At 39.1% G+C, this 22,495-nt stretch overlaps 1 protein-coding gene across 5 annotated transcripts in view; it reads right to left on the reverse strand.

The window, feature by feature from the left end:
* Positions 1–21,732, reverse strand: part of gria4b (glutamate receptor, ionotropic, AMPA 4b) — a 195,972-nt gene extending 174,240 nt beyond the window's left edge. For 4 of the 5 annotated variants that reach the window (XR_006012889.1, XR_006012888.1, XM_042007758.1 and 1 more), the window contains exons 1-3: positions 21,616–21,732; positions 21,310–21,417; positions 13,729–13,887 (exon numbers count right to left, since the gene is read on the reverse strand). Coding sequence is in view for 2 of the 5 variants with exons in the window: in XM_042007758.1 (XP_041863692.1) it covers positions 13,729–13,887; positions 21,310–21,417; positions 21,616–21,721 (373 nt within the window). In the remaining 3 variants the exon portion in view is untranslated. Of the gene's footprint in view, positions 1–13,728; positions 13,888–21,309 lie in introns of all 5 variants that reach the window. The other variant, XR_006012890.1, reaches the window with a different exon arrangement.
* Positions 21,733–22,495: the final 763 nt, after the last annotated feature.

Below are 22,495 nucleotides of genomic sequence, written 5' to 3' on the forward strand. Positions count from 1 at the left end.
AAATCTGTTTAAATTTCACATTAATCATGTGCAAACTAAGTCCCTAATGTGACAAATTTCTGTGATGGCTTGGCAGCTGTCAGAAGCCGCTCCCTGATTTTACACGCCTCGACGAAGACTGACGGAAACCTGCATAAACTAATCCCATTTATGACCCCATTTATTTGTAATGCAAAGCAACGTGCCTTTGCATTTTGTGGTTATGACTTATTGATCACAAAGAAGAAGTTTCTCTTTCTTGATGTTGGAAGAGCGGAGGTTTTTTCATTCCAGGATTAACCATCATTTCTGTTTTGTGGCATGTTTGGTAGTGTCACTAATCCACGGGAGGAACCTGGTTGCAAAGTTCTGCTAAATGCTGATGACAAACTGAACTTTCCTTCTCATCAAATAGTTCAAATTGCCATTAGAGATTCTTAATAGATACAGAATTAATATTAGACTAAGCAAACAACTAAAGCTTTCATAGTTCATTCATTAGAGTTCTGTCTATCTAAGGTTGAAGAAGTGTTTGAAGGTCATGGTGTACAGCAAATATCCCACTATTGTAAGGCTATATGTATCATTTATTTAATAGGACACCCCCATCTTTGCTAAACACCCCAACCACAAAAAAGAATGATATAAAAAACAATGGCAGCATAATAAGTGCTACTTTACAGTGTATTTAATTTGCTTTACTAAATCTAACAGCATAATATTGTAATATTATATTATATACTCCTAATAATACAATCTGCTTCATTTGCATTTATTTTAAATCAATCTTTACAAATAAAAAAGTAGAAACTTCAAACCAGTTTAGCTGAATTTGCCTACAGCAGAAAAGTGTAAAGTTGTAATAAGTATTAACGTCATAATTATTAGAGATGGATATAAATATAATTTTGGGGCCATAAAATTGTTTTGATCTTAATTTTTTTATTTCATTGTGAATTTCTGTTGCCCATGCTGGAGTCATACATCCATGGATCTTGACCTCCGTGTTTCAGGTTTTTTTCATGGGTTTTGTGCACACCTGTCATATTTCCTTTCCAGACTTGAGCAGTTTCTCTGTTTTGGGGTCTTCTAAAATAATTTGAAAACACCATTAAGTCCAAAATGATTTATCCATGCAAGCAAGGTTTGTTATGGACCAATAGAGGTCGAGGTCAAGGTTAAAACTAGCCAATCAGGGTCCCCGGCACATGTGGGACTGCTAGACTGCAGCCTAAGATATTCTGCTTTATAACTCTTATTTCAGATTTGAATCCTCTGTGAAAACCAAATTTGTAAACAAATCAAGATCAAAATTGGAAACTTCATCATTTCTCTCTTTGTCTTGGGTTTGCTGATTGATGCTCCCTGTGTTATTTTTTTTTAATCTCTACCTAAAACTCTTCAGGCTTACTATTGATTTCATGAATCAAATAGCACAGAAGGACCACATTAACAGTAAACTGTTGTTGTCCTCAGAGTTCCTCCTGAACCTGCGCAATCTCCACTAATACGTAAATAGACACACTTGCAAACACACCCCTGGGGGGTAATTTATAACTGGAGTTGGATCAGGAGGTGGAGGTGCAGGGAGGTGGAGCGGGTAAAAAATGCTGCAGTAAAAATTGAATGAGTGGAAATGAGCAGACGACTTACACTTAACATTTAATGAATGATATTTATTATTTTTATATTTTAGTAAAAGGATGATGGAATTTCATCCCTAAATTAATTCCATACAGCAAACATAAATGAAAATAAACATATATTTTTATACTTTCAGAGGAGCGTGATTCTGTGTATGAAGAAAGCCAATAAAAGAGAGGCTATACAAACTCCCAGATGTCTTTGCATTATGGATGCTGGACCTTTTCAACAATGTAGTAACGTATGACTAATAATGTACTATCACACATTCCAGGAACTCTTGATAAATGTTTCTGCAGCTCTGGGACAGAAGTTTAAATTTTACATTATAAAGACGTGAGAATTGCTCTTAGCTTCTTATATGTTTTACCTCTAACTAAGTTTCCCATCACCCCCTCTTCTATTCACGCCCCAGATATCCTCATTCCTCCTCCATCTTCCTTCCTGCTCCACCACATTAGTCTCTCATTAACATCACCCCCACCTCCCTTTTTCTCTCCATCTTTGCTTTTACACGCTATTACACACACACACACACACACACACACACACACATCCATAGCCAAAAGGTCTGTGTACTTCTACCAGTGATGTGGTACCCTCAGACAAATGAGGGGCACAGGCAGCCATTTAAAGGGCAGCAGCATCGAGTAGCAAAGTCGCTCTGAACGGGGCCCACAGATGGAGAAATAATAGACTTAAATAGGGCTAAAATGCTGCACAGCCTGCATGCACACCAAAAAGACAAACACTTTTGCCCAACACAGACTGGGAGGTGTTCACACTGCAGAGAAAATGTAGGCTCTCTTTATAATGTGAGTGCACACAGGAGTACGGGTTGCATTCTGTCTGGATCTGGAGTGAGTCAGAGCGTCATGCTGAATATAAATGACTCAACGCACATTAAGATGTCACCGTTTCAATGAAGGCGAAGGCCGAGGCAGCATGTAGGAGGGCGTATTAACCCCTTCCATCCCACGCCCCTGTTAAACCTCTGCCTGGCTGTGTGGTCGGGAAATTACCACAAAAACACACAATCATTTGGATGAATGGACTGCAGATGAAAAGGTAACAGACACAGCTGAGGACTCTGCAGCTGCTCAGAAGCGTATTGATCAGTTTGCATTTTATTCTCTGCGTGATAGCGACGAGAGCCTGTTCAAATCTTCATTTAATTATGAGTTTATCATGACAGCATGGAGATCTAACACCCTGATTACATACTGCCCTGCATCACTGGGAGGTTAAACTATTCAATATCCTTCTTTCATTCATCCCAATCTTTCTGCTAGTCTCTAAATTAAAATCATTCTCCCTTTTCCACTTAACATGGTTTCATTGTGTGATTTATTTTGGCAATATAACACAACAAATATAACACTTAATAAATAAAGTTGGCTTGGCAGAGAGAGAGAAGTTTCATGTGTTTATGACATTTTTCTAAACTTAAGTAGTTTTCTTGCCTAAACATATCAAAACTGAGACAGTGAAAAATAATAATAATGCTAAATATTAAATTAAGAACCTGTGTCTGCTGAATTTGTCTTGTTTTGTTTCTACAAATTCAAATTACCTTTGCATCGGCAAATAAAATGCATCTCTGGCGAGCAAACACTAAAATGTCACTGATGCTATGAAATAAAAGACTAGTTAAATGCAACAGTGAACCAAGCTTCACAAAGTCAGGCAAAAAGCAACCAAAACAGATTTGTGAAATCCCACAAAATCCCTGAAAACTCTAGGTCATTCTGTGAGGGGGCGCTTGTTCAAGGACGCTTGGAGGACTCTTCAGCTGGATGTTTACGCTTCCATTAAAGAGGAAAACTTTTCAAACATGACTAGACATGCTCAGATTTTGGTCCTCTTTGGATCTACATGACGCTCTCAGTGATGAAGCTGAACAGATCCAGGTCCAGATCCACTTCCACCGATGATCATTTGTGAGCTGTGCTTCACATATCCACCTCTGATATTAAACCCGACTTTGAAACACTTGTTCAAGCCAAACAGATTAAATTTCTCTCAACAGAGAAAAAAAAAGAAGTAAAGAAATTAAGTGGTTACGACAAGAATTTAATGGTAATAACAGGTTGTGTAATGCTGATTTAATGTATGTCCTAAAAAAGTCAAATGATTCACATTTTTTTTATTATTGCAGTGAGGAATTTTGATTATAAATATAACTTTTTTGTAAGTCAACCTCACTGTCTTCATTACTTAGTCATAACATTTACTTGTACCAGTCACAGCTTGTAAGAATGATGCAACTGACTGAATGATATAAAGAAATAAAATTAATATTAAGCAGAATTTAGCTCAGCCTATTGGCCTGCTCCTCCACAAGTTTCTTTATCTGCTGTGGCCTTTGGGAAAAATAATTGCCCACCCCTGTTCTACATAAACTCGTAGGGTCATGATACAGTAGGCTTTGTTATGTAATAGATGCAATATCAGAGGAAAGCAAAAAAGAAAAAAGTAACCCTACGTCTTTTCCAAAATGTGTTCATGTGTGCTTAATGCATCCTGAGTGCTTTCAGACCTAAATTTAGGGCTTGAACAAAGTTCTGTCGCCTCTTCTCTTTGATGCTTCACATATTCTGAGAAATCTGAGAAATATGTGGAGGAATCTGAGGGGTGGACTGTTCATAGTGGTGTTGGTGATGTGGTGATTCCAGCTGATAGCATGCAGTCAATTTGTAGCATCATTTACTTTTTTCAAGGAGTGCTCACAAGCCAATTTTTGGAGGTTGGATACTAAAATCTTTCACTCTGCATGAGATACACTGTGTTCTTCACCCACACTCTGTATGAAGATCAGTTCTTGTCCAGCTCTATCTCGGATTGAAAACGTCTGATCCCCTATCACTATGTTCTGATATGAGGAGTGCAGACCGTTCTAATCACAAATCTAAAATTCTTCGCTAACGAGAATGTGTCAGATCATTAGTGGAGGTCATAATCCACCAATGATAACACATACATAATGCAGAAATCAATTCTGGCCAGTAAACAACAGAAAATGTTACATAATGTCCCTTTAATGTACTGAAAACAGATAGTTTCTAAGGGTTACTACTATGTCTCAATTTTCTGTCTCTTCTCAGTGGCGATACCAGCTGTTGTCACAAATGTTTGATGTTCCCACTGATTTTAGTCAGATTTGCTCACATCCAAAAGTGGTTTGGAAGGCGCTTGGGTTCAAGGACTCACTGATAAGAGCATATCATCATGGCTGTGCTGAACTTCAGGAACCTTGACAGAGACCCATGAAATGATCAGTGTTTCACCAGACGCTCTGTTCCTTCGGTATTTTATGTGTGTTTTGTTTTTCTTGTGTGCTGGAAGACACCTCAGGAGCAAGTTTACCAGTAAACACTGACGTTCAGCATTTCCAACTTAAACAGTAGCCTAAAAACTCTCTGATTAATCCAGCCTGCGTTTCGATACATAACAAACATAAGTTAAACTGTTTGCTGAAGTTGCAAATTAGGAGCAGAATAAATAAACCTTTGTCTGATTTTTGCATTACACAAATTTAAGCAAAATCAAATAAGTAAAAGAATCAGAGAATTCAGCAATGGAGGTAGCGATGGTGGTTAATTAATATATTCACAATGCAAACATTAAGCAAGAGGTCTTTGCATCAGTTTATGACAAATTTGTGTGACTGTTCTAACTTAATGATTGGGAGAAAAAACTGAAGACTAGCTAAACTTTTAAGAACTGTGTCTAACATGAGAGGTTAAAGCAGAATAAGAGAAACTCTGAGAATTGTGATTCAGCATTAAAATGCATTGTGTTGAGATGTCACAGAAATTAGGAAAGTAACTGCAGAGCTATAGCAACATCTTACAAACCAGAATCAAAACAGTTCGTTGAGAGATTAGCGCAGCTGAATACCATAGACGAGATAGCATTGCTGAATTCATTCCCCCATCATTGCTGAAAACTGATAAAGTGGCAAAAGAACTAAAAGGTTTTGTGAGATGAACGACTGAAGAATTTAATCTTCTTTGAAGAATCAGAATTGCTCAGGATGAATTCCTGGAGAACATCCCTTCGAGTCTTCAGGACTTGAAGCCGCTTGTTTAGTCAAATATGTCTTAAATTTTTTCACATCCTGGACATCATGGATGACTTTTAAACTGTAAGTGACCATTTGAGACTAAGGTTATGACAGCGGTAGTTCCATCTTTCAGGATAATCATACACTAATTCATTCAGACAAAGCAGTTAAACACAAATTATACAGCATTTATGGGGAATTGTGTTAATCAGAATATCATAATATAACTGAACATGTCTGGTGTGTTTTAGTTACTGTTACTGCTATCACCACTAAATATTTTTGTTGTATTCAGTTGGTATATGTTTAATGATTGAGTAATGATGGGATTGTGGATCACTTGTCAATATTTTAAGAAATTTTTCAGTGTAGAACAAGAAAAAGCACAGTCAACGTGCAATACCAGTGAAGGCCACTAGGTGCTGGCTCCAATAGAGTCTAAACTCTGGTACGTGAGCTGCTGGTCCTACTGAAGGTACTTCCACAACTTCAAAGACATATAAGCTTTATACAAGTGTCACTCTAGTTCTTCCCATCATCGATTCTGGATCTAAACTGACCAAGATGGTGGCTGCCACATGTGGAGCTCCAGGTTTCAAGACTGCAGATCGCAAAAAAAGGTCATTATGAGGTAATTTTGATGCCACTTACGTTATGCATGATGTATATATAAATGCCACAGTTCAACCAAATATCACATCATAATGTGCTGTGTAGAATACTGCACATCCAAAATAACTCCAGATTAAATTGCATATTTGAATGGAAACCTGAGAAGCGTTGTATTTATTTATGTTCATGTGTTAAATCTACACATGGTGGCTTTAATGCCTCAGTGAAAATATTTTTCTTCAAAAATGAACATAAGTCTATGGAGCTTATTGTCATTTTCTACAGAAATGTGTTGAAGATTTTCTGGGAAAGGCTTTTTCAATTTATCCTGAAAATCTTGTTTGCTTGTGGATGTCTGATTTCCCTCCAAAGATTTGGGCAATTTTCAGCTTGTGGGAGATAACAAGTGTCACTGCTGCAACACCAAGACTAACAAATGTCCACATCGCCTCTCATTTGTAAGAGATAATTATACAGTTGTGTCACAATTTATTAATATTTCAGTGGATTTATGTTTACAAAGCAGCCCGAGCTTTGAAAGTTGTCAGATTCTCTCAGTAACTTGGCATTCCAGTATGATAGCAGAGACACCAGTAACCCTGCTGTAGTACTGAGGAGACTCGATGGTAAATCAAACAGATGTGGTAGTATCTATGAGTCAGAGTCCACAGAAAGATTATCAATGACATTGGGATGTACACGAGCATTTGTCCCCGTCTCCCACCAATTATCCCCATCAGCCTTCCTGGCAGCAGACACTGAATGGCCTAATCTCTCCTCACAAATTACCTCTGTCTCTCATCTCCTCTTCCCAATTGTACACTATGCCCTTAAACGTCACACGGTGATGCTGGCTGTTCATAACTGGGATATCAGGGCCTCGGATAATGGAGCCAAACAGGGGCTGAGGAGGGGAAAATGTAAAACGTGGGGTGAAAACAAGCGATGTGGTTCAATCTCAGATTCCCTGCTGGCCCTGAGCTATCACAGCCATTGACTTGCTCATGTAATTCTGCTCTGATTCAGCTTGACCAATCAATGAGCTGCAGACTGACTTCCTGTGACAGTGCAGCCATTAAACTCGAGGTATGAAAAAAAAAAAAAAAAAAACACTTTCTCTTTGTCCTGGAAATATTTACTCCCACCTTTACATTCACTGCAGGACATCTGCCGCTCCTCTGTTACAGCCTCAGTAAGCCACTTTACTTTAACAAAATTAGGGTCTGAGAGAACACAAAGTGATGGTTCTGAAGGTAATAAAATAATAATAATAAAAAAAAAATAGGGATTACAGAAACAAAATTTCGTATTACAGCAACCATTTTAGTCTAAGTTGCTAATTTTTGTATAAAATTTTAAAGTGAATCATTATGGTTGTCTTTAACCTTTAAATAACCAAATTGCATGCCACCCAATACATTATTGAATGAATGCATATCCTCCAATAAGTCATAACATTAAAATCAGTTGCAGGTGAAGGTTGGTTGCGATGCATTCACTCCTGCCATCAACATGGATGATGAACCTGATTTTAGGACAGATTGAGAAACACCTCCTTGGATCCACAACAGAAAATGTTACAGTTTCACAATGAGGGCTCATAAATTGTACAGTTACTATGTTGTTCTTCTTCTATTCCATACATGCTTCACATATGCAACCACTCAGGATCATCTTTAGATCATGTAAAGACTTCAGTGCATGTGCAAATGATCAAAGTTTGTACAAATGTACATACACTTATGTTGAAACTGGGCTGGCATGACAATCTACTCATGTATCACTAATCTAAAAATGGATCAATTCATCCCACAAAGGCAGCCCACCCTCCCCACCATACAGAAACACAATGTACACCATACAGAAACACAATGTACACAATACAGAAACACAATGTACACCATACAGAAACACAATGTACACAATACAGAAACACAATGTACACAATACAGAAACACAATGTACACCATACAGAAACACAATGTACACAATTTACACGGTAACAGTTACTGGGCTGCCAACACTCAGTCATTGGCCGGGAGACTCACACACTTCAGTAGCTTCACACACTCTCAAGACACACCTCTGATTTCTCACGCAGAAATACACATCAAGAGCAATGCCAGAGTGGCTAATCCGAAGGTTTGGGAGGATTCCCAGTAGGCCACATCACCCTTGGGCTGGTGTCCCGGTGAAACAATTAAATGAATGCGTGGGTAAGTAAGAACGGGCCCATGATTTGATCTAAGTATATGAGAAGAATAAACAATAATGATGTACTTAAATATCTATTCCTCCTATACCAACATTTATATAGCTGAACTTTCAGAATAGGTAGGAAATACTTCTTCCGCCTGCCATAGGCCTATGCAATACAAGACACATAGATCACAAGATTCTCCACTTCTGTGATTTTGTGAACTGGCTAAATTGACTTGAATACTTAGAGGCAAATGTTTTCTGGCCATAAAGGAAAACATTAAAAACATCTTATAGGGGTAGTGCACCCTTAAATGTATTTTTTGAGCTGTAAACAATATAGTATTACTTAATTGTGATGAAAACCAACCCTACTGTTAATAAAAGTTTGTATTTTTTTTTTATTTCTTTAAAAAATGGGATTTTGTGGGTAAAAAATGGCTCATAATGCCCTCTACAGTTCGTATACTGTGATTTAGAGCTGTGCTTGAGTCGTGCTGGTGCTTCTCTATGTCATGAGAACATTTTAAAAACCCCACAGCCCATCCCTCCTGATGCAAATAGACAGGTTCTTGCCATGCAGGCATAGAAAATCACGCTCACCAACACGTATGAAGGGACGTGAATTTACATGGTGTAGATTTACTAGTTTCAGACTTCTATTCTTTCAAAGAGTTTCTGATTAAATATAACTTCAATGGGACAAATTTGTGCTTTTGAGGGGTGTAAAAGTAATAACGGACTTTATTCTGGCGACAAACAGCAGCTCAAATCGTAACAGCTGCTACAACCTGCCGCGAGTCTCCACAGCTTTCCAGAGCTGCTGGAGCTGCTGACAGGTCAGCGTAACAGCGCTGACGGCTCAGACTGATACAGTTCAGGACCACCTTTTTCTTGTGTAGCTGAGGAGATTCTGGAGGGGAAAAGTCTTCCACCTGAAACACCGCTCTGTGGCATAGGTGCTTTGTGAATCTCACTTTCCATTTTGCCAGTGGCCGCTCAGCTTCTGTCTGTCAATCATTTCTGCCTGTGTATCCCGACCTGCCCACTTTCTGCCCCCTGATCACCCCACACCTCCCACCACAACCCTTGCAGTTTCAGGCATTTTTCAAAATTTGGCCCTGGGTGGAGTTACACAAAAAGTAGGGGGTGGAGTTACACTTTTACTCCCATATTCTGTCTGAACTGACTACAGAAGACTGAAGGGACAAAACACACAGCTTTACTGCAAGACATTTTGATAACCATGTCACATTACAGTAATGTTTCTTGATTTTCTGGCAATGCAAAAATAAAGTTGAAAATAACATAATTATTTACATGTTTATGATGTTTGTCAATATCAGGACATTCAGATTGATTTCTGAAATAATTTTAAATAAACAGCACAGAGTTCATAACTATCTGACTGTTGTTTTCATTGATGAAGAAAGTAGCATTGTGCCATGATAAAGAAAACTAAGGATGCAACACATAGCGATGCATCGTGATGCATTGATGAATCAAATCAAATGGAATTTTTGACAAGATAATTGTAATCATAATCGAATTGAATCATGAGACCAGTGATGATGCACAGCCATACAAAACAGGCAACATTAGAGGCTTGCACATGTGCATGTACATACTGATCTTTCACTAGTACATATAAGTACATGTACATATGCAAGTGTACATGTCAAATACAGTGCACATGTACATGTGCAACACACTCCATTTAAAGGAGTGAATAATGCACAATTTAGTCTCAAACTAGAAAGTCCACATAACAACAATGAAACCAGTTTTTTACATATTTAGATCAAGTTTTCAAGAAAATTGTTTCACTCCTCAGTGTATGTGCATATGGATGCTGCTGAAATGCAAGTAATGTAGAAATGTTCCAGTTATCCATCCATTTTCTGCTGCTTATCCGAGGTTGGGCCATGAAGGCAACAGGTTCAAACGTCCCTCTCCTAGTAACACTCTCCAGCTCCTCCATGGGGGACTCCAAGGCAGTCTCGGGCTAGAAGGGGTCTATAATCCCTGCAGCTGGACCTGGATATGACCTGAGGTCTCCTCGCAGTAGGAAAACCCAGAAAAGGGGAAGTGACTAGGAAGCATCAGTCACCCAACCCATCTGAGAAGTGGCTCCACGCCAAACTCACTTCAGATGTGTGAGCTCCTTACCTGGTCTCTCAGGCTGTTCTGGGCCTGGCCACCTTCTGACGAAAGTTCATTTCATCCATTTGTATTTGCAGTCTCATACTTTTGGTTACTATAGTGTGACCAAAGGTGAGGGTTGGAAGAAAGATCAGTAAATGAAAAGCTTTGACTTTTGACTTTTTACCACAATGAGCCGATGCATACTGATGAAGCCCCAATCCATCTGTACATGTCTCATGTTTCGCTTCATCAAACCGTCACTAGTGAACTAGATCCCAACTCTTCTGCTTGAAGCAATGATTCATACAAATGTCGCATCTATAAAACTACCCGTGTTCTTACAGACAAGCTCTCAGACTTCTCAAATACAGATTGAAGAACACCAGAAACATATTCAGTGCTGAACTAACCTGCAAAGACAGATCACAAAGTCATGGGTACACATCAGAGCAAGCCAGAGCCTTTAGATCCACACAGACCCAAAGGATCAGCTGCTGTTGATCCCATCAGAACTGTTTTAGCCCCATGAGGTTGGTTTAAACCATGGGTGTCCAAAGTCGGTCATCAAGGTCCCTCAGATTTTCAATGTCTCCCTGCTCCAACACACCTGACTCAGATTAAATGGATGTTGGAGCAGGGAAACATGGAAAACCTGCAGGATTGTGGCCATCAAGGACCAGAGCTGGACACCCCTGGCCAATACATTATTAAGCTATAGTTGTAGCTGCAGAGTATACACCTCGGTTGGTTGCATTGCTTATATTCAGCTTAGTCCTTCTAACCTTCTTTGCCATCTTTCCTTTCAGTATTCTGTCTGCTGCTGGCATGACTCATTTCCCCCCTTCAGAGATCAATAACACTTCACATACTGTAATTTCATCTAAGAGCCCATTAACATAGAAAAGCCTCACGGATACACTGGTTTTAAATAGAAAATTGTCAGAGCTGAATGCTTATGTCATCATGGGTGCAGAAAAAGTATAATTTTTTTTTCCTCTGCTGTTTAGTGTAGGCGTAGAAAAGTGCAGATCAGACGCCAATTAATGGAACAGCTTCTATCTGAACGGAGTGCTACAGCAATGAGCTACAGGGCAACAATGGATGGTGCATCAAACTTTCAGCTCCTTGGACTCATAGATTATTCACATCTGAACAAGCAGATATTTTCATATTCTGTTAATTATACTTTATGGAGATGGTTATCTCATTTTATTGCAGATAAATGTTTGTAAATCAGCCTAAAAACAGGAAAAACCAACAGTTAATTTGGCATGCTTTAATGACTCTACTTAACCAAGCTCTCAGAACTGCTGGTGCAGTTTAATGGATGCATGAGCTCTATGTGATTTGATTTTTCAAAAGTCTGAAGTCTTTGAAAATATTTTGTTTTACGTCTCGTCATCACCCTGACACCAATACATGACGCCGCCTCAATTACCAAACATACATAAACCCTTTTCATTCTTTGCTTAATTTAACCATTGATGGTTTGAAACACCAGATCACGCCACAGATTGTGAAAGACATCAGCCTGAAGTGTTTTATGGCCTTTCCCCTGCAGACACACACACTCACCAACACACACAGACTGAGCAGAGAGTGAGAAAGGAGGAAAGACAGAAGATGGTTCCCCAGGGATCATCTCTAAAAATCACTGCTTACTACTGTTAGCAGATCTAAGCATGGCAGAGTGTGGGACTGTTGTTTGTGTGCGTCAGCTTCTGTCCCCTTTGGCATGTGTGGCTTTGCTCAGATCAGATGAGAACCAGCAGACACTCAGACACAGCTGTACTGCCACATCATCAGCACTGTGCTGTTGGGATGGAAACACATAAAGCCATAAATATGCCATTTGTCTGACTTTTTCTTTTTTTTGGGGGGGGGGGGGGGGGGGGGGGGGGGGGGGGGGTTGGCTCCCATAATATTACTGTAAATAATCGCATTTCTGTTTACAACATTAAGGTTACATCTTCCAGCATTAAAGCATAAATTCCAGTTTTTGAAACAAATTGTAATATTTTCTATATATCTTTATTAAAAATGACCTTGTAATAAAACTTTATAAACTTTATAAAACCAAAGAGCATCTTAAATGTAAATAATAATATATTATTGGTTAGGAAACGTGTGTGCTAGACAACAATGCTTAATATGTTAGCATAGCTCAACTAGAAAGTTGATTCCAAAAGTTTGTTTTGGCATCAGTTGTGTTGTTCTTTTCTGGTAGATTTTTTAAACCAGTTCTGAAAGGTAAGTTACACAAATGTCTAACAGCAGGACCATTAAATGAGAAACGTACGGCGGCAACACCAGCTTTCATGGAACCCTGAACACCTCAGGTCTCCATCAGGTTATTATTGACTTAAAAAGACAGAGAACCACTGCTATGGTGAAAACTTCACAAGTACCATGTTTTACCTGGCTTAAGTGTGGAAGTTAAATCCATCCTAGCAAATCTCAGCATTCAGGAGCAGATAGTAATGGATTGTTAAAAGACTAATTTACTCTCATACTGTCAACGGCCTCTCAAATAGCCTACTGTCTTTTCCTACCACAAGCTTCTAGTGTCACATCCTAACCAAACAGCAGCTGAAAACACAATGAATAATCAGTAAAACAATAATAAATAACATGCAGGACTTGAACCACATTCTCCTGGGTGAAAGTCCTACACTACCTGCCATGGATGATCTTTGTGACATGTTTCTGTTCATTCATTTTCCTTTCACACATTTACTTCTCACACCGAGATGATGCAAAACACGACACTGATACTTTCTCCCGTAGTGAACGACCAGATCTCTTACAGGCTTTTCTGTCGTATGCATAAGTGTGGCATAAATATAAAAATTGCAGTTTGTTATTTAAAAAAAATTGACATTTGAAATCATATAAAACCAAATGGGCAAAAGAAGACACCAGTTGTATGAGTGTTGAATTACTTTTTCCTAGAAGCCCAATACTGACAATATCTTGGAAACATTAGTTCAGTTTCCACTCTTTTGTAAACAAGACCAAATGTTGCTGTTTCACTGTAAGTGAAATCAAAACCAAAGCACAACATGAATCTGTATTTGACTCACAAGCATTGGTGACGGCGAAGCTGTTAGCCGTCTCGATGTTGTCCACGTGAGGCACCAGGTTGAACGGGGCTTCCGATGCATTCGGGCTGGTGTTGTGCAGGAAGATAGCCAATCGAAAGGCGGTGTACTCCTGATCAGTGTTTCTGATGAACAGACCACCTGGAGAGAGGACAGAGAAAAAAAAGATGGGTTGGATGCATTTGTACAGGCCAGTGCATTTTTTTTCAGTATTTCCCCATAACAGATATTTCAGGAACTAAGCAAATACATTTGAATGAAATTTGACATCATCACTGACCAATGTGAAATTATGACATTGTCTATAAATAGGAGACAACCTCAGGCATATTCTATGCATCATTTTAATCCGAGTGTCCAACTGTCTGAATGACATTTGAAATTGTTCTATGTTAAGATAGGCATTGCAATACAATACAAAATCTCAGCATCATACTTACTGCTGGTGAAACCATAAAATAACACAATTTAAATGTGTCTAGGTTGAAGGATCATAATAAAATTAAACCTTTTCTACTGTAAGCCTCAAAGGTCCTGACTGAACCCAGTCAACTTATGTGGGTATTGTATCCCTTGTCCCCCTATTAGTGTTTAAAGGATTCAAGGAACTTTATTTTCATACCAGCACATTATTACATGAGATGGCACGAAATTTGGTTTGGGGGGGGCTAATGGGCCTTGGAGTTTAGCTTTCTTCCAGAAAGAAGCTGTTCCTCAGCCTGGTAATCCTCCTCCAGATGCTCCTCAGGCATCTACATGAGGGGAAAGGGTCAAAGAGAGGGTGTGCAGGGTGAGTGGACTAGTTTCTGATGTAGAAAGCCCTCTTCCTGGGTCTGCTGGTGTAAATGTATGTGGTGGTGGGAAGGTTGCCCCCCCCCCAATCCTGTAAGCAGCCTTCATCGCCCTCTGCAGCACCTTCCTCGCTGCAGCTGAGCAGCTGCTATGCCAATGCCTGTTTTTCCTGAAGTCCAGCACCACCTCCTTGGTCTTCTTTAAATTGATGCCGAGGCTGTCAGTGATGCGTCCCACTACTGCTGTCGTCTGCAAACTTCACTATATGACACCTCAGGTGTTTTGCAGAGCATTCATATATCAGTAGTGTGAACAGGAGAGGGCTGAGCATGCAGCCCTGTGGGGAGGGTGACAGGAGATTATTTTTAAATTAATATAATTTTATAAGTGATTACAGCTAATAATAATTCCCCCAAAGAAAAGGGCTGTGTGAATTATTAGGTTTGCAGCTCTGCTAGTAACTCATCAAAGCAGTGTACTACTTGGGTTAAGTTAAATGCTTACTTTAGCATGCTGTCATGCTAACCATAGCATGTCAACATCTGTTAATTACCACTAAACAAATATTTATTCATAAAGCATATCTAAGCAATGTAAAATTGTAACTCAACTATGGCTTTAGCTCAAAAGAGCTGCCATCAAGAGGTAATAATAAGTCACCCTGGGGGGACATCTGTAAGATATATTAGTGGGTTAGTTCGGTTTGAACTCTAAATCTCAACAAGGTGACAGTGCTAGTGGAAAAATGTGGTGTCACATTAATTCTCTAGTGATTAAAACTTCTAACAAATGTACAAATCTTTTAACTGGCTGTCAAGATATTTCCCTTGATAATTAAAGTTGCTGGTTTCGTGGTTGCACTTGTTTAAAAGACAAGTCTGAACTAATATTGTGCCAGTCTGTGTCTGTAGAAGAATGGTCCAGAAATAGAAGAATAAACTTTCTCTGAGTATCATGAGAGTGTGTGTCATATTTAACGATTATACATTAAGTAGTTTTATCAAATACTTCTGTTGCAACCACAGTGGAAGACCAGCAACACAATCCCTTGACAAATGATGTCAGCTTGTTGGTGATGCATCGGGTCATGAGTAATGTTTTATATGGGTCATATGAAGCATTTGGGATTTTAAACCCTTTTAAATAAATTTAATGAGGTTTCCAGACATAGTTTTATTGCTTGTGTCAGAAAGAAAACAAATGATCCACTGGTGACCCCTAACATGAATGACTTTCACTAAACTTGGCCAGTTTGTAAAATGCATAATAATATGTGAAATAACATCCAGTGGCTGCAACTGGCTCTTTATACATCACTATACATAGTATGCCTAAGAGGTTAAACCATCTTTATCTCATATGAATGTAGGAAGAAAGGGTGATAATATTCACTCAATATCCTGCTGGATCTACACTGCTTTCCATCCTGTTTTTTATGCAAGACGAGCTCCAGTGTCATAAATCAGTTTGGCATTAAAGATAACTCTTCCCTTGTCATGGTTTTTTTTCCTCTTCTTTTTTTTTTCTACATTTATATTACAGTCTTGTTCATATATGAAGATCTCAGCCAAGCCATTCATGGTTGTGAAAATGTCAGAGGTGTTAGAAGCAGTTTGTTTCATATTTCAAAATCTTGACTTAAGGCTATATATCTTGGGATAAGACAATGTAAATGTCATTTAAAGCAAAATACCACTGTGTTCTTTTTATGGCTGACCTCTTTAAAAGGTAAACTTCAGAATAATTTACTCTTCTCTGAAGCCTGAAATGCAACTCATCTGAGTTTTTCCATGTATTACAGTATATTTCAGACTGACAGCAAACATTACAACAGCGTGTTTACTTATGAGCAAGAAACAAATTATGCGTGATAGGGCTGAAAGAAAGGTACAGTCTAACAAACAGGAGGTTCCAGTTTAAAACAAAAACTCTTCTTTCTCTTCCTTCTTTGTATTCAATCGCTCATGTCTATTGATTTTTTCCACTTTAGTTCAACCTTTTCTCATATTTGGATATCACAACCAGAGCTCCACCAACCCACCAACTGCAGGTTCAGTTTAATGTTCTTGAGTTTAATAAATGAAAATGAAATGTTTGGAATGTGATAAATGAGTCAAGGCATTACGTTATCTATCCAGGCTAAATGTCCCAGTATTCCACGACAAATCCTACATCCACTATCACCATGCTTACTTTAGTGTGTCTGTGGTTTTCTTTACCAACTACTGTCTGAACAAGGTGCAGCTGAACGAGGAGTGACATTTAAACAAAGTGACATGTAGAAGGAAAACTAAATGTGGCGGGGGTTGGATGATGGAAAGAATGAGGCTGGTTATAAGAAAAGAAGGGAGATACGAGAAAGTGTTGATGACGAAAGCGAAGGTAAAAATATTTAAACGTTCAACATTTGGAGCCATGTGGATATTTTTAAGGCTTCTACTTAAAAACTAAATACCCATAATAAAATTAGCATATTTCAGTAACCACGAGGTCTATTTAAATACTTCTGGAGTCACATTAAGGGAAAGATTTATGATGATGTAAATATCAGTATAAGTGTTAATGAAGATGGCACATAGAATTAATGTAAAAGGTTTCCGGCTCACCTGAAAAAACAAACACTTACGATGAATATGAATATTTCTTTGGAAAAAAATCAGCTGTAGTTCTAAACCACTATTGTTTTTTTCATTTATCATTACACCTTCATTTAACCAGGATAAAAATCCCTCGATCCCTTGGAAAAGAGATTGAGATCAGGGTGACCTGGTCAAGAGTTCAGCAGCATATGTCTTAGAATACAGATTCAAACATAAAAAGACCATAATTTAAAATCAATAAATTACTAATACATTTAAACATAATTAAGAATTTAGAAAGAGGTCAGAAACAGTTAAAAAACACAATCAAACAAAATAAACTTGTATAAGTAAATGCATTTACTTGGATTATAATTTGATTTGGGGGTTTTGACTGCACGGTCTGGGGGTTGCTGGCACAGTGATCGCCCTTTTCTGAATGGCTGGGGTCCTGCACTGCAGCCTTTACAGCTATGGTGGGGACCTCAGCCTGCCCTGATCTGCGTGGTTGCTATGGCAGCGACCTTTGTGGACATGGGTGGACTGGTTCCTAGTGTAGACGGAGCCCACAATATTGTTTCTTCACAGCAGCATCAAGCCAGATGTTTATTAGTTTTAGTATTTTATGCCTATATTCAGTTTTATAGACAAAAATCCTGTTTTTACAGAATGTGTGTGTGGGGGGGGACTGCTTTGTTTGTGTGTGTATGCATGTGTGTGCATGCGTGTGACTGTATGTGAAAGAAACAATAATGAGCATGTTTTTAAATTGCTATATTATCAATTTTGGTGTGTGAAGGCATGCTTTATTTTAATATGCATGCATTGTTTTTATCATGTAAAGCACTGTGTTTCGTTTGGCATTAGAAGTGTTTTACAAATAAAGTTTGATTTGATTTGATTTGATTTGATTTGATTTGATTTGATTTGATTTGATTTGAAGCCCTGATTACAGCTACTTGGTTAGGGTTAAAATAAGGTTAGATTAAGGAACCAAAAACTATATGGTCAGGGTTTTGGGCTGAAACACAATGTTGTTAGGCGGTTATTTAGATGACACATCAATAAATTTCACATGCACTTGGACAGGATTTCTAACTTTAGTTGAAAGTTTTTGTTCTTTTTTTTATGAACTGAAGACTTACAGTCCACCAGTTAGCTTACAATAAAAAAAGCATTACATTCTCTCATTAAATCACGAATTACTTTGTATATATGCCCTCTAAGTTACAATAGTCTTATTAGCTAGATTTACTCCCTTTGATCAGTGTATTGGTTGTCCTGAAAATAAATTAAGAGATAAATATGTTTTTTTCCTCAAAGAAACATACTTTTTTTCAATCACTTTTATTTATCACTCACTGGCTCCATCCTCTTGTCTAAAAGGAATCACCAGTAGTTCCCAGTTACATGATAGGAATACACCCTGCTACTATACTTTAAATCATAATCATAATAATTAAATAATCATGATTAACAACAAAAAAAAAAAAACAACAAAAAAAAAAACAAACAAAGAAAAAAAAAAAAAAAAAAAAACAGAGTTTCGAAGAAGATTCTGATGGGATACGTCGGTAGAACTGTCCAAGTTTTGCTCATTAGAGTTCCTGTATTTGCAGTGGATTTTTAATCAGTTACACTTGTGCTAATTTGGCTCCCCCATTAGTCATGCTATCCATTATCAGCCAAAGAATCAGGGGGTAGGTGACCTTACGAGACATTCTCCCTTTTAATGTCCTCATTCTGCAAAAACCAAAACCAGATGTACCGCTATGAAGACCCCAATTTATACCACTTTTGCCTTTAAACCTGTGTTTACCTGTCATTCTTTGTCCTCAATGACCTCTAACTTTCTCAGATCCCAGAAAAACCAGAAGGACCAACAACAGCACAACCGAGAGTAACAGCTGCTTTTATTTGTGGTGCTCCTAATATCTCTTAACACTGCCACTGAGTGGTAGCAAGTTGCTACAACAGGCAGATGTGTGTTTGCAAAGCTCTGAGTGGCACCAACACCTAAACATGACAGTTTTGGTATTGTGTGATGGGCATAATGAGCAATATTCCCTTTACACTCACAAATATGGTGAAACAACTATATTCTTCCTCCTTTCAATCTCTTTAACTTAATCAGAGGACAGACACAAGAGAAGAAATGCAACAGTCCTATTTAAAAGAAGCTCAGAGAGGGGCTTGAGCTAAGACCTGTGGTCCATAAGCCAGCCTATGTCTATCTGTGGGTAAGCTGATTGCAGTGCATTCGACTGTCCCTAGCACAGATAAAAAGTCCCAAAACCAGGTGCAAATGGAGTCTTGATGTGCCCAAAGAGCTGATAGATCGATTTGATCTCATCAACTTCTCGTCATGATTTACTGGAGTGTTTAGATCCACACGCGAGCTCACGTGATGTTCGGCTTATCAAAAGAGCTTCAAGATCACTCAAAAGAGAATCTGATAATCATCACAAAGCTCTGAAGAGTGTTTGATGTCACTTTGAAAAATAATTTGGAATATGAATTCATGCTGTTTCTGAACATTTAGATTTCCAGTAAGCTATGTTTGCTTTACTATCATCAACACATTCTCACTTGCACACATGTGATGTGTGTTGGGAAAAGCTGCAGCCCTATGACGGCCTTTCAAAGAATCAAGAGGTTAAATGAATGAAAAACACGATGTGCAAGTTGGACCTGTTACCTAGAGAAGCGGTGGAGCACGTCTGCTGTGTACATACATGTGCATTTGTTTCTGTGTTGCATGCATACGCTGCACATTTGCCACTGCTAATAAGTGTTGTTAATTCATCAGTGACTATTATTTGAAACTTAAAGAGTTGATTAGGGAGATGTTTGCCCGCCCTGAGGCCTGATAGAGCTCTGTGGAGACTGTTCAGAACTATGAAATGTTAAATGAAGTCTGGCGGATAAGGAAACACTGGCACAGAGTGTTATTTTTGCACTCCCAGAGGTCAGTTGGGCCTGAGATGGGGAAGTATGATGACACAAAGATTACGCGAACAATATTTCTCATAACTGTCAGCTGTTTTGTTAAGCAAATGATAACAAGCAGTGGTTAACTAATATCTTGAGACTGTTTCTTAAAAAGCTAAGAGACTGCATGTGCAATTTTCACCTGCACCAGTTGGCTCAAATCAGCAACAATTCAAATGGTTCATGATAGTGAAACAGTTCCACAGGTTTAAAGCCCCCCCACCACCCTGCATGAGTGCCATCAGATCCAGGGGTGATATTCTGTACCAGACCTGCCCTCTGACCTCCTGGGAGGGCCTGGGGATTTGAGTATCACACTGATATAAAAGGACAAGGAGAATCATTTGAACAGCTTGTCATTTTTCATCAGCCTCACTGGCTCTGATGTGCCTCAACTCTGCTACTAGCAGGGGTTCAGTGGAGGGTAAACCTACAAAAAGTGAGAGTAAGCAAATGTTTATTCTCTGATATAAGGTTTTATCCCTCAGATATAAACATGATAAACATGAATGATTGATGTCTGATTTTTTGGATGTAATTTGGTTGTGATGTTAGACTGGAGGTCAGATGTTGCCCTTCTTTCATTCCCTTCTTTTAAATCAACTATATCTGCCTGCCAGTGAAATGAAAACCATAAACCTGTCACCTTTATTTACTCTTATGACAAAAACATTTAAGTTGTGAAATGAAGACACAGGAAAAAAAGAAAAAAAAAAAAAGACAGATAGAAAGACAGAAAGAAAGGGGAATCGGGGGAAATAGCATCCTGTGGGACTGTGGTAGCGGGTTTATGCAGCGCCAGGACCCGAGGTCTGCCAGAGTGTTAACAGCAGTCAATGCACAGCCAGCCTGCACACACACACACACACACACACACACACACCCACACACACACACACACACTCATCTGCTGCAGTGGTGAAGTGCACTGGGATACACACTATAGCCCGCAGATACAAAGCGCATTAGGCGCGCGTGTTAACATGCACAGCACCAACAGAGGACAGAACACTGACTGCATGTGATGTTTGAAAGGGAAAATTAAGAAATGAATTAATGAATACCGGAAGAAATCGGCTATTCCCACTTTGAGGAGTGCTGAGGTGTTAAATGTCAGGACAGAGGCAGCAGGCAGGACGTCCACTCATCCATCCACATGATTTATTCTCTGCTTACATTTAACAGAAAACCTCCTACTTACCGATCTGAACGCTGCTCGGGAAAGCTCCCATTGTCAGTCCCCAAAAACCCGAGAACATCAACAGAATCCAGTCGCGGGAAGAAATCCTCATTTTGTTTCGGTTATAAACTGATGAGAGACATTGAGCAGGTTTAATTAACACCCCCGGGGCAAAAGCAACATTTCCAGGTTGAAAATAACATAAAATAAAAATAAAGAGATTTTTTAAAAAAATACAAAAATGATCAAATGCCGGTTAAACATCCATGTCTGGTTTTAGGTGTCTTTTTTCTTTGATATTGCCCCCGCAGTGCCGCTCGTTTGTACCGTCAAAACTGCGTCCGTCCGTCCGGCGCTGGAGGTTTTGCGCACAACACCAACCAAGATGAGGGAGGGGAGGAAGAGGAGGAGGAGGAGGAGGAGAGCGGGGCATCAGCCAGCGGCGGCCAGTGCGTCTGGATGCGGCTCAACTTGCATCACAGCAAAAACACACATGCGCTTTTCACCGGAGCGGAGCAGGCGCGGAGGGCGTCACACAGCCCGCTGAGCGACTCCGAAACTCCCGCTGCGCTTTAAAATTCAACAACTTCCAGAACCAAACATCCACAGAGAGTGTCTGAGTGGATGGACCGGAGTGTCAAGTCCACACTATCCTCCTCTTCATACTCACGTTAAAGTACAACCTTCAAGGTCCAATTAAGATGCGCAAATTAGCCACATGAACTGGATTAAAATGAGCCCGCTGCATCTATGGGTTTTGTTTTCTACGAGTTTGCATTAGAATTGCTTTTTGCGGGTTTATTTATGCCACTCATTATGTTCGCCATAATAAAGCCACGGCTTGAAGTTTTTTTTTTTCTACTTGGACCACTAGAACCCTAAACCAAAAGTGTGCACTGTTCCTTTAAGCTGCTGGGAAATTAAGTTAAACTTTGTTTAATCGCATATATACACCATTGAAATGTGAGCAATTTATAAAAAATAGTAAACAATCTGGGAGTTTTGGACCTTCTCAGCTTTAAAATCAGAATGTCAGACCATGAGGAAGTCCTGGTCTGTCTCTTTGGGGTGAAAGAGTTTAAGCAAGAACTGCAGGGGATGCTGAAGCTGAGCTCTGCTGCAGTTCTGCTGATTTTCCAGTTTGCACACACCCCTAGTATAGCCAGCTGATAATGAGTAATTATGTGTGAAAGGTAGATGAAAGCTG

This window comes from Melanotaenia boesemani, chromosome 15 (genome assembly GCF_017639745.1).
Source record: "Melanotaenia boesemani isolate fMelBoe1 chromosome 15, fMelBoe1.pri, whole genome shotgun sequence".
In the NCBI taxonomy this organism is placed as follows: domain Eukaryota; kingdom Metazoa; phylum Chordata; class Actinopteri; order Atheriniformes; family Melanotaeniidae; genus Melanotaenia; species Melanotaenia boesemani.